This window comes from Uloborus diversus, chromosome 2 (genome assembly GCF_026930045.1).
Source record: "Uloborus diversus isolate 005 chromosome 2, Udiv.v.3.1, whole genome shotgun sequence".
NCBI classification, from domain to species: Eukaryota; Metazoa; Arthropoda; class Arachnida; order Araneae; family Uloboridae; genus Uloborus; species Uloborus diversus.
Genome location: NC_072732.1, coordinates 187,362,968 through 187,377,153, shown reverse-complemented (window position 1 = coordinate 187,377,153; position 14,186 = coordinate 187,362,968). Strand labels below are relative to the sequence as shown.

General features: G+C 34.1%; 1 protein-coding gene across 1 annotated transcript in view; it reads left to right on the top strand.

Moving 5' to 3' along the window:
* Positions 1-14,186, top strand: part of LOC129216715 (follicle-stimulating hormone receptor-like) — a 75,181-nt gene that overhangs the window by 37,629 nt on the left and 23,366 nt on the right. The window contains exon 6 of the mRNA XM_054850932.1: positions 10,912-11,088. Coding sequence (XP_054706907.1) covers positions 10,912-11,088 — 177 coding nt within the window. The remainder of the gene's footprint in view (positions 1-10,911; positions 11,089-14,186) is intronic.

Sequence of the window (14,186 nt, the reverse complement as noted above, 5' to 3'; positions counted from 1 at the left end):
GCCATGCTATGCAAATCATCAACAAAATTCTCACGGATATATGGTGGTAGTTCTCTTTTCAATTGATCTACCATTATTTCTTTTTACTTATCGAATTCTGTAATTTTTCTACCATTTTATTCCACTCATGATAAAAAATAAAAATGGTTTAACTAACATGCGGAATCTCGCCAAGGGTACTTAACTCGCACAATACTAAAACTATAACCCTAAACAAATTTGGCGAATCCTTTCAACTGAGAATACAAGCAATAAAATAAATTCTTTCTCGGTTAAACATTTTTCATTTCGTTCTACAATTATATATTCAAGAAAATATTTTGTATACTGTCCATTCCAACTAAATGCTGTTGTAAAATATGGTTAGTTAAATTAATTTAAGATTTAGAAAAAAAAAAACCCATATTCTTACAAATTCACACAAAACAATATAAGAAAAAATTACCTGGTATAACGTTATCCAAGTTTGTTAATCCAGAGTTGTCTTGTGGTTACGCCTTCACCATTTAACAATCAACTCGCTTTTTAGAAGGAGATAATGTAAACTAGCATTATTTTGAGAAGCTCGAGAATACTATTGAGGGACGAAACAATTTCTGTAACTGAAAGCAATCTAAGACACATCGAATGCGTTAATAAATACTCAGAACAAACTGCCTGTGTTTACGTCAACAGACACACGCGGAAAGCAATGTGGCAATGTTTTAGTTTTTTCGGCAGTTTTGTAAATCACCGCAAGGTAGCATATTCGAGCGCTGTAGTTGCGAATTGGCAGCTTGTAAGAGTTGTTTACGTTCTTAAGATTTTGTAGGTCAATTCTTACTTTTTGTTACAAAATTACAAACAAAAGTAAGTATTTTAAAACGTAATAATATATTTTGCAGTGAAAAATTGAATAAAACAGCAAAATTACGGTTGAAAAACGGTTTCTTAAATTTTTAGATTACAAATATTTGGTGCATTAGCGCCACCTAGAGACAACAATTTTTGTAGAAGTCCGAGAAGGCCGCGGATCATAGTCCCTATTTCAATTACTAATTAAAACTTAATGAGACAGTTTCTGCATGGGAATATTGTTTTTTTTTCTATTGAGTTCATCAATAATAATAGATTTCAACTAAGTTCTCTAAGTTCTCAGTCCCTAAGATTGGTAAACGAACTTGAACGATATTTTTGCTTAGCCCATAGACTGTTTAGGTCAAAACAATTGTACAAAAAGTTCCATATAATTTGAACAACAGCAGTGACGACTTGCGCCCGAAAGTGTAAACCGACCCTGTGTACTAGATCGAGGGTGATTTTTTTTTTTTTTTTTTGGAAGTTCGAAATTTTATGTTGATAAAACGTTGCCCCTTTATCCCCACATGTACCACAAAAATATTTATTCAAACTAAAAAATATTTAGGTGTCCATCAAGAGGCCTAAAATCTATAAATTTCTTCAGAAAATTAATTTTTTCGATTTATCTTTTGAAAAAATTACATATAGATTTCAATAAAAAATAAAGTTCAAAAATCAGTAGCGAAAACACATTTTCAAATAAACATTTGTAAATGAATAATAAAAAAAATAATGTATTTAAAATGAAAAATTGATTTTAAACTTGAAAAAATCCACATTTTTGAATACTATGTGGGAATCTTAAATATTGCAAGAGAGCGAAAATTTTTATTTTATGCTAATTATCGACTTCACTGTTTATATTTTTCAGCTTGATAACTTCTTAAAATTTTTCTTACATTAATAAAAACATAGTGAGAAAAAAAACAATTTTTTGAAGAAAATTAAATTTTAGGCCTTTAGCTGGACACCTAAATAATTCTTAATTTGGATAAACATTCTTGTGGTACATGCGGGACTATAGGGGCAACGTTTTATCAACATAAAATTTCGAACTTCCGGGAATAAATAAATAAATAAATAAATAAAAATCGATTCGATCTCAAGGGGGCACAGGTCGGCACAAGTTGTCGTTCAAATTATATAAAACTTTTTTTACAATGTGATCGTTTTTTAAAATTTTAAAAGGCATTTTTTTTCTGAAAGAGCATGCTTAAAAACATAGGATCTGACCATTTTTAAAATAATTTGTTTAAGGTTGATATTTTAAAAAAACTACTTTAATCGGTGCGCTTTCATTGTTTACGCTTCTGCCGATGACATCACCAATGATGAAATGCCATTCACTGTTGCCATTCACACAGCAAAATATTTAATTCGCTTCTTGATTATCATAACGTGGAAATGCGGTAGAAAGATGCGCCAAATTGCATCATTTGTGACGTCAGCAAGACCACGCCTTCTTTGAAAATTCGGACTTTAAAAAAATTAACTAAAAAGTAACTGTTGGGAAAATGAAAGTATTTTTGGGTCCATGTTATTTTATTTTTATATTTTATTTTTTTATTTTATTTTATTTTATGAATTTTTTTTTTTTTTTTTTTTTTTTGCTTATTTTATCAATTTTAGTTATCAAAAGTAGTATTTTTGACTGAAGGAACCAACTCTATTGTTTTGACTTAAAAAGAAACATATAAGAGGGTGTGCGACTTGAAAAACAGACTTTCGTTTTTATTTTTATGGGACAACCAAGTGGGTATGCTTTTTAAAGTCGAGTTTGACTTAGTGACGATTTGTTCTACTACTGCATATGTGCTGATGCTATTTATATCCAGGACTCCCAATAGATTTTTTTCGCAAATCATAATATTGGGCTCATAAAATTCCCAAGACAAGAAAAACAAAAATCACGTGACCATTCCTAAAATCCACTCCCTTCACTTTTTTATTTCTTTTGTAAATGTTACTTGTAGTTAGTTGGTCGTCATGATAATAATGTCTCGTGTCCTGATACAATTATACAGGTTGTACAAGCAGTCTAGTCTGATAGGCAGGAAATACTTACCACATAAAGAGAGAAATACTGCCGTGGGAAGGTAAACGGGATGACATACACCTGGAGGAATTAATTTTTGAGGTACTTGAAGAAAGGAGTTTTTATTCTATATTAAACAAGAGGGGAAAATGTTGGAATTTTGCAGATTTATTTTATTTTATTTTGTTTTATTTGTTATTATTTTTTTTAATGCTTTAGTTTTCGCGCAAACCGAATAAGCAAGCTTGTACAGTCAATCTAAAATAATTGACAAAAATGCGAAAAAATGAAAAATTTGCAGATACTGCTCTTTATCTTCCCACTGCAGAATAACATCTAGGGTTCGACCGGCAAAGATTTTCTTTTATATATATATTTGTTTCTTCCAATGAGCAAGATATTTGATCTTGAGCCTTAGGCTAGCTTCATTTGGCCCACTTGTCTTATCCTCATATATTTATAATAGCGATTTCACTGATCCCGTGACGCTCCTGACGTCACCAACAATGAAACTCGCACTACGGCATGATTAATTTGTTAATATTTTTTGGTAATGTTTCACATGCAGGGAAATGCTTGATTTTGACAAGGCTGAACTGGATCCTTTGACTGCTTCACTGTTAAGACTGTCATTTTAGGAGACTGAAGAAACGAAAAAGTGGTCAAAACTTACGCTACCTACTAGAATTGGGGGTTCTACACTGGGGTGTAGTTACTGGGTGCAGTACACTGGAGTGTACTACACTGGAGTTTGGGTTAAAATTTCAACCATCAAAATAGCACCAAACAGGCAATGACTTTGTTCAAATGCAGAAGAAATTTTAACCCGTCACACCTTGACGTGCTATTTTCTAATATAATAATAACAGATAATATTTTTCGTCGCATATTTCAATGTAAATCACGAAACCGACTAAAAGTGGAGTTGTTATCTTTCTACACCAAAGACTTCAATTCTGTTGAACGAACATGTGAAAAAGAGTCTCTTAAAGAGTAATGTTTTGCACATTGTCTTCAACCTTGAAAGCAAGCAGGTAAACCAGAGAAACAAACTAAATCCAAACAAATAATTTCTCAGCTGAGTTTCAAAAATAATTTCGCATTGAAAGCTGAATGCTATAAACGAAAATCGCAATATCATTGCACGTAGAAATTCGAATTCAAACACGCTCTGTTTATTATCCATTTATTCCTCCAATTTTATAGCATTTTTCATCCACATTCTTTTGCTCTTTCAGTGTTTACCCTTTTATGTCATATTTATTTAACTTGCGGCACTTAACCCACATTTTCTGAGTCCGAAGACATCTACATTCTACACTGCTGTTGTTTTTCGCGTTTTTATTTTCGGTTCCTTTTTAGCAGAACACTCAATATTTCTTCAATTTTCGTGTATGTATATATATATGTATGTATGTACATATATATATATGTATATAACCAGAGCGAGGACAAATATTTGCCCTTCCTATCTGGGAGTCCAGGGGATTATGGGAGAAGAGGGACACATGATGATGATTATGATGAATGAATGAATGAAGGTAGCACAGTGGTTAAAGCGTTTGGCTTCCAAGCAGATCAAGGGTTCGAAATCCATGGGAGTAAACGTTTCCATTTGGACGATGTAGTGAAGGAAGCCGTGCAGAACTTCCTTATATATAGAATGTTGCAAAACTAATGGGCCATACTAAAAGGGGTGATACACCTTCCCAAAACAAACAAGTTTCACACTGCAATCTGGAGTTGGAAAACAAACGGTGAGACGTGAGAGGATACTTGGTTCGCTGAAATGGAGAATGCAATAAAGACCAAGAACAGCAATATAAAGACAAAGAATCTTTATTTCTTATAAAGCTTCAAATGAGCGCTCGCCAGCTTCAAAACAAGCTTCACATCAGCGATGCATTAAACAACGCACACGTTGGAATATACATGTCATATCACAAAGGTCTGCAGCTGCAGCGCCTTTTCGGAAAAAGTCCTCTGGTTACGCGGTGGGAGTTTTGTATACGCTACTTTTCAGGTTTCCCCAGAGAAAAAAATATAAGTTGGGCAAATCGGGAGATTTGGGAGGTCAAAAGACTCGCCCTCCATGCACTTCATGGCCAATGGGGTTGTTTCCTTCAGTCAAAAGTACTACTTTTAGTCACTGAAATTGATAGACTAAGCAAACACAATATAAATAAATAAATAAAATAACATGGACCCATAAATTACTTTAATTTTCCCAACAGTTATTTTTTAATTATTTTTTTTAAATGTCCGTTTTTTTCAAACAAGGCGTGGTCTTTATGACGTCACAAATGATGCACTTTGGCGCATACGTCTACCGCATTTCCACGTTATGATAATCAAGAAACGAATCAAATACTGAATTCTACGCTTGCTATCAACCAGATCGTTGCCAGTACACGTGAGCAAAGATGCGAATTAAATATTTTGCTCTGTGAATGACAATACTGAATGACATTTCATCATTTGTGATGTCACACGACAGAAGCGTAAACAATGAAAGCGCAACGATTTAAGTAATTTTTTAAAAATATTAAACTTAAATAAATTATTTTTTAAATGGTCAGATCCTATGTTTTCAAGCATGCTTTTTCAGGAAACAATACCTTTAAATTTTTGAAAGCGACTCCATTCATCTATTTGGAAAGGCAGTATCCAGGTAGTTTCGAACATTCCTAGAAAAATCGGCAGGTGCTCGTCGTGTTGAATTGACGTGATGCCTCGAACATTCGCTGGTACATGTTCATAAATCGGGAAACACCAGCTGGAAAAAGATACAGTACTTGTGTCCATCTAAATAACGTTGTTATAAAGTTATAAATTAAAGTTCTTGTTCTTCATATTGTTGTTCTTAGTCTCCTGGCCTGTCGTTTGCTTTCTGACCTTACATTGCATTGTGAAAGTTGATTGTTTTGGCTGGGTCTGTCACAGTGTTGCCAGATGGTCAAATCCAGATTTCCCCAATTCCCTTCCAACTTTTCCCCAAAAAACGATGTTTGCTATCAAAATTCCCCAAATTCAAAAACTATTTTTCCGCTAATATTTTCATAAAATGAATAGACTTCCTATGATATTTTTGTCTCTTGAAAAAAAAAATTTCCCCAAATAGCCAAATTTTCTTATAAAACTCCCCAACCTTTTTTTCCTTTCCATTTTCGCCTTTTTTTATCATCTTTATCTTTCTTTATCTTTACTAATAATAGAGCTGAAAGTCTGTCTGTCTGGATATTTCTCTGTCTGTCAGGGTCTCTATGACACGCATAGAACCTCGATCCTTCGGCCGATTTTCATGAAAATTGGAAAAGAATTAGTTTGTAGCATGGGAGTGTGCACCTTAAGCAATTTTTCGAAAATTCGATATTGTTCTTTTTCTATTCCAATTTTAAGAACATTTTTCTCGAGCAAAATTATCATAAGATGGACGACTAAATTATCAAGTTATCATAACGTGGGCAAGCCAATTGGCAAGAAATTCATCATGAATTGTTTGTAAATATACAGGGGAACCAAAAGATCTTTTAATTTTCTACTACGGGCAAAGCCGTGCGGGTGCCACTAGTCATAAATACAAGCGCCTGACTGAGAAATAAGAAATAGCCAAATTTTTTTTTTTCTACTCGCGTTTACTACTCTGTATGTACATTTAAACTATGATTTTTGTATATACGAGTATTTATCCAAGTACATTCTTCATCACACTTATTTTTACCTGTTTCACGTATCAACTAGTTATTCAAGTAGAACATTAATGCGAATTCCGTAGCTTAAGATTCCACATAATGCGAATTCCATAAACCAACGCTGTTTGATACAAACAATGTAACTACCAGATGTCAAAACGCGAATTTAAATACGAAAAAAATTCTTTTTTCTAGAAGTTTTTTTTCCCCGAGTTTTCCCCAAGAAAAAAATTTTTCCCCAAAGAATTCCCCTCAAAACCCATTTCCCCAAAAATTCCCCAGAGAGCACCAGATTTCCCCAAAATGGGGAAATTTCCCCCAATCTGGCAACACTGGTCTATCACCCCTTTTAGTACGGGCCATTAGTTTTGCAACTCAATGTATACTAGAAAATCACCCGTCATGGGATGACGGAAGCAAATTACTTCTTTATTAGAATGATTTCCTGTTAATTTTGACGCGTTCAAAAGGAGACAGAATTGTTTTACATCAATTGGGAAAACAGCTAAATTCATCATTAAGTTTCACGACAGAAAATATTTTTAAATTTCCATATTGTTAAAATAGTTCTTTATTTGGTTAGACTTTGCTAATTGAGACTTTGGACTTTGGTAAAAAAATAAAAATACCATAACGGTATACGCTGTAAATATAATCTTTATATTAAGCGTACGGATTGGTCCGAAAAAACTTTATTATCGTATTCTGATTACTGTTTATTTTTTATGGATATACCTCGTATACCTTCTCCAGAGAATCACCAGTCATAATATGTATGACGGGTTTCAATTTTTCTTCATTCATATAAAGTCGCTTAGTTGTCTTATTCGTTAAATCCCAGTTAAGTTAACTTGATATTTAGCTTTGATTTTCTATTTATTTTATAGTAAGTTGGCTTAATATAAATATTATCTAATTATAAATGAAATTACTGAATTTTAAGTAATGGGGCAACAATGAAATACTGCCGTCTCGCACGAGTTTAATTGTTGGTGACGTCAGAGCGTTACTCGATCAGTGATTTTGGCTATTATACAAGTGAAGATAGTCATTGCCATTTAATAATATCAGTTAAATAGTAGTTCTTTACACCCTAGCCATTCTTCAATTATCACCATACGAAGATAGCGTGGTTGTTCTGAGAACATTCGTTTTACTTAAAAGAAATATTTTCAAATTTTTTTTCTAGTTTTTCTGTAAAGCAATTAAAGATTGTATTTTTAATGATAGTTTGTGTATGGGGGATTTTCTTATTAATAATTGAATGCCAGTGTGGAGCAATGATCCGAATACAAAATAGTTCTGGTGGTGCCTTACCCACCGGAGAGTAATTGTGCAACCTCACAAATGCTAGAAAACAAGCCCGAATAGTTAAAGCCCGCCCCCCCCCCCAAAAAAAAATCACCCCCCCCCCCTTAAATTTCAATATAACAGGTTGCTCCATGGCACCTTCCCCCGTTTGGTAGTCTTGAATAATGAACAGTACACTGAATATCTTTACTGACTGAAATCAAAAATTTCAATCTAGAACAAGCCTAATGTTAAGAAATGCTACTTCATTTTAATACATGCTTAACGTCCATAGACTCGCAACTGACACAAATATAAAACTTACAATTACTGAGAAGTCCGCCAAGTTCTCTGATCGAATCACATTAAACTTATATACAAAGATCCGCCATTTTTCCTGAGCTTTATGACCTGCACTTGCAGATTTTACTACTCTTGGTGTGCTCCAATATTTAGTGACGCTCCTCAGATCCAAATGAGAAGCAGAAAAGTATATAAAGAAAACATAAAATGCAGGATAACAAGCTTTCTTGTTACGTGTCGAGAGCAGAAGCCCAATAAACGGTTTCTCTTTATTAAAGTGAAGGACGAGATTTACTTACCTTTTTCAATCTGTTTTCTAGCTAACCGTAGGTAAAACAAAGTAAAGCATTGTAAGATGAACAAATGGAATTACAATATAAACACTAGAGTGGTTCAAAAATACATGTAAAATACATGTTTCTCCTAGATAACAGAACACCCTTCAATATTTTTAAACTTGTGGATAGTTATACACTGGAAGAATTTTAGCTTCCTATTTCAACTGAAAGAGGGTGTTCAACTCCTTTCTCCAAACTCCATAACTATGGGGAAGGGGGTCAAAAGAATACATTGAACTGAAAAAAAAACAAAGCTACATATATTATAATATACACGAGTAATATGCATGTACGTTGCAATAAAATAAGTATTTACGAAAAAAAAAATACCTGGGGAAATTGAATGTTTCTAAATTTGGGACATTTTCTATGCTACAGCCAATGTTAAATTGAGGGGTCATTGAGCACCGTCTTAAAATTTGCGTAAGAAGCTAAAACTTTTACAGCAAAATACTATAAGTAACTTTAAAAAAAATAAGAGGTATCCTGGACACTAGCTGAAAAAAAAGTTTTTTTGAATCCTAATGGACAATTAGAAAGAAGTTTATCATGATAAAATAAAAATGTATGATTTTCTTTCCAGAGAGTAGTCCAAATTTAAAAGCATTTTCTTTTTCAACTAGGGTTTTGACGTGGAAGCGTCAAGAATCTCTCTCTCCCTCAAGTAATGGTTGTTTCATTGCTTGAGAGATATTTTGAGCTAGTTCGTTAATAACATTAAAAACAATGTTGAGTTTGGTACAGTTAAGGATTTTAAGCTGCAGATTCATGCCAAATCCTTCGACATAAACCTTGATAGATGCAACTTACCCGTAAATAACAGCAACTTCAAATTGATATTGTCAAAGAAATAACAAATAAATAAACTAATTTTAATTACCATAAACATTTGTTATCGTTTGTAGTAGAAACAAGTCGAAAAACAAACTTATTAACAATTTTTTAAACATTGGAAAGATAAAAACTTTTTTTTTTGTACGAAATGGCGTGCAATTAACATATATTTATATTTATTTATTTTTCTTTCCATTTATGCAGTTTTTTTTTTTAAATCTATTTCCATTAACTAAAAAAAATGACTCTTTCCTAGATAGATTTTTTCTGAGTACTTTTTCCTTTCGTTAATGAGCTAATAATCCGTTAATTAAAGAAAGGAAATTGAAAATATATTTATTACAATAAATTGATACGAAGTTTTTTTTTTTAATAAACTTTCGGTTAAAATGACATAGGACATTCTATTTCATTTCACAAAAATTTTTTTTTTAAACATATTTTCAGTTTTATGTCTAATTAAGAATTTTAATTAACTGAAACCGAATGGTTGTTGAATAAATGTTTTATTTTGTTACAAATTTAGGAGAGGATTGGAGAAAGAAAAAAAAATGGCATGCATTGTTTCCAGAAAATATGCCGTCAAATTATGTCATTTATCCAATTGGATTCCGCCATGATGATTATTCTTTTAAAGTTGAAAAAATCTAAAAGTATATGGTTGAGAAGAATAGTAATAAGCGTCAAACTTAACACCAATAAGATGTTTGCAGCTGTTTTTTGCAATATTTAACTCGTTTCAAGGCTAAACAAACAGGGCTATTAATTACTTCCTTTTACAAAAAAGGAAGTATTGTATTCGCGAAAAAATTTTCACTCAAAAATCGACCTCCATTTCCATTTTGCTCACCCCCGAATGAATGTTGAGTTGTTTTCGACCCGACCACACGTACACACATACCTAAGAACGCATAGACTCCCGAAATACCCATTTCGACGATTCCCGAGTTAATTACAGCGAGTTTTCTCGTGACGTCCGTATGTACGTATGTATGAGAGTATGTACGTATGTGCGGTTGTATGTCGCATAACTCAAGAACGGTATGTCCTAGAGAGTTGACATTTGGTACGTAGACTCCTAGTGGGGTCTAGTTGTGCACCTCCCCTTTGGACTGCACTCAGATGTTTCTAAAGGGGTCTTTTGCACATTTTTGGATTGAAATCATAGTTAATTTCGATGGTAACTCAAGTGGTGTTATAATATAACGGACACTTGGCGATATATTGTCAGTCTTTTAGTCGCCAAGTTTTTTCGCCAACTTGGGGACAAATTTGGCGATTGTTTTTTTTTTTTATTTTTTTTTAAATCTGGTTTTAATTTGGCCATTGTTGGTGATATTTAGAGAGCTAACTATTGAATCACATTAAAATTGCCAATAATAGGGAATAACATTAAATTGGTGTAAAAGGAAGCCATGTGATGCTCAGCTCACGTTAGCTCGTTTTTTTAAGAGTGTAGGGTCCTACATTAACAAGGGTCCTACAGACCCAAAATTCAAACTGCATAGATCTGGGCTGATTTGATTTTTGTGGTTGCCGTTCTCTTTTTCTCCTTGGGTGACGCTATGTTTGTTGACAGAGGACATAGTGTATGGCCACGTCGTGTACACTCCTCCGCCAGACGACAACCAGAGTTCACACTGGGAGACAGGACTCGACGAGCTGATGGCCCAGGAAGGGTTCTTCGACCCAATATACAGCGACATTTCTGACCACCACCAACATTTGAATGACAGGGAGGATATTCAAGTGGATGGTAAGTACTCATCGTTTGAAATTCATGTAAATAAAACTAAGAAAAACTGCTTCTTTGAAAACAAAAAAAGAGCTGTCTGACCACCCAAGATGTAAAGGCAAATATCCGGTTTACAGGCGGAAATGGACGCATCTATTAGGTTTTAGTGGTGTCAGCGTTTGCAGATGTATGTTTGCCTCTAAATTAAGCAGAATCTCATTCAAATCAACGGAACACGCGCTTCAAATTTTTACTTTTCCCCTCATTCAGATAGACTCGTCTTAACTGGGCGTTCGCCAATTCCATACAAACCGTGGTTGGACAGTAGTTCGCCGGCTAAAATCGTTCTTGCAGGTCTTCCAAATAAACGAGATGGCCGTTTTTAAAGCTCTAGATTATTGGTCGCCTGTTTCCAACGGGGGACCATTTCATTAAAAATCACTACCAAACAATCAAGTCTTAGCTGCAAAAAACAGTGACCAAGTATTTCTTTATTTGTTTAAATTCATATCGTATATGGCACTTCGGCAGCGCGCTTCCGATTTTGAGACGTTCAACGCATCTGTCGACTCCACCTTGACAACTTAAGTTCGGAGCGAACTTCCTTAAGGTACGCGCGAACACCCTGAATATTTTTTCTTCAATATTCCTTTGCGCCTTTCTAAAGCTTAACACAATTATTAAATACAAGTGGTACCTGCACGGTTTCGCCCGTCGTAGAAAACTCAAAGTTTGTTTGGTTAGCCTGTATACTATTTACATACAATGGATGACGAATTTCTCGCCAATTTGCTATGTTCATTTGCCTTCCCATGTTACGGTAATTTGCCTGTCAACGTTATGGTAATTTACTCGTCCATGTTATGATAATTTGCTCGATAAAATGTTCTTAAAATTGGAATAAAAAAAGAACAATATCGATTTTTCCAAAAAAATAGCTTCGAGGTGCTCACCCCTATGCTAAGAACTAATTTTGTGCCAAATTTCACCAAAACCGGCCGAACGGTCTTGGCGCTATGAACGAAACAGTCATCCAGAGATCCAGACTTTCCGCTTTATTATTAGTGAAAAAGTTGACATATATAACACATTTTGACTACTTATATTTGTTGAAAAAAGAAAATCTTTTTTTTTTTTAATAAAATAGTCATATTTTTAGCAAAAAACTCCCGTTTCCTTAACACTTCCAGTGCATTTACTTTTTTATAATTTTTAAAACTTTTTTTGTCGATCTTTTCGTTCGATACCAGCGAGTGATATGACTCTCCGATTTAGGAATAATCAAGTAAAAACAGGTTTTATCGGCAAGGTGTTTGAAAAATTCTCCCGAATAACTTGCTTTTTTCCTCGTAAGTTTAACTGGTCCTTATTTCGAAACCACGTACGGCATGTGCATTAATTTTTCGAGATTTATATAGTAATTTGTTCAGCTAACATTTTTGCAAAGTTTCAAATCTTTAGAGTTAATAAATTTCTTTGCTAGAGCTATTGGCGTAAATAAAAACTTTAAAAACGTGGGTATGAGAAAATCAAGAAAGAAAAAGTAAATTTCAGTTATAAACAGTGCATTCGAGTTTAGTAAATTTCTTCTAGTATTCTCAATAGTTCATCGATTAAAAAGAAATCAGGATTTTTAAAGAAGAACGCTTATTAGGCCCTCTAAATTTCTCAAAATCGATTTTTTTCGAAAACTGTGGTGTTCGCCTAAGTCCGTGCTTTATTTTGTGTTGAATATATATATATATATATGTGTGTGTGTGTGTGTGTGTGTGTGTGTGTGTGTGTGTGTGTATACGTGAAATACACCGCCAGCTCAGTTATTTCCAGCCGAGGAATGCAGTTTCGTGCTTATTAGCACTCATCAGCCCGGCATAGGAAAGTGACTGAGCTGGAGATGGAAAACCTCTTAAGGAAGCCAAGAGTCCAAACAAACTGGTAGCTAATATAATGCTGCATAGGTGCTAATAAGCACGAAACTGCAGTCCTCGGCTGGAAATGACTGAGCTGGCGGTGTATTTCACGTATCTCTGCCTTTGCCCTGGCTATAGGGCGGGCAGTAGCCGCCCTATAGCCCTATTTTGTAGTCATTTATATATATATTTATATATATATATATATATATATAAATGACTACAAAAGAGAACAAAAGTGGCTACTATTTTTTTGTGACTCTATTAGATAGTGAATTCCTAATCTAGGGCTTTACCGTTTTTGTTACCAAGTGAAAGTGAACAAAGGCGCACTGATTCACGCGGATGAAAGAGAATCAAACTTCACTCACTTGACTTGAGTGAATCAGACTCCCGATAGCACCTGTTTGACTGACAGGATATTCAAGTGGATGGCAAGGACTCAACCAAATAAAAAACGTGTAGGGAACGAGTTCCCTCTGAAATTTCTCTCACACACCTTCCAAGTAAATGGCCGAGCTGACCGTTTTTGTTTCCCAAAGAAAGTGAACTGAGGCCCTGATTCACTTGGAGTTAAGTGAATCGGACCGAAATTGTATTATTTTACCCAGTGTTGCCCAAAACCTACGGTCCGCGTACGATATGATTCCCATGCAGCTGATTTATGTGACCCGTTGTTATAGTCAATGTTACCAATCGAAAACTCCGTTCTGGAACCTTCCACAACGACCTATTATCTTCATTCGCTATTAAGCTTGGTTGTTGCTAAGTTTTATGTAATAGTCAGATATGGCTTTCTTAAAACTAGATAACACTTCTTGGCAATAAATTTCTTCATATTTCCTAGTCCTCGTACTCCCAAGTTAGCTAGAAAAAAAAAAAAAAACAGGGTGTGTCGTACAGACATATCGAAGGTAAACTTTTGTATTGCAGGGAAATATTTTAATTCTTCATCAATCACTTTTGAATAGCATAGACTGTGTTTATCATTCATTTATTTACATTAAGTTATGTTCATATGAAGCAATGTACGTCATCTTCTTCATTCTTAAAAAGAGAAATAATCGACTTATGTTAACTAAAATAAGTAATAAAAACTCTCTGTTAAAATTATCTAGGGACCGTAAGAAAACTTCATGAATTGTTGGTTCACGACGTGTAGTTTTATTTTACATTCTGAACTGTCACTTCACCTGCTCCTTTTCTCTA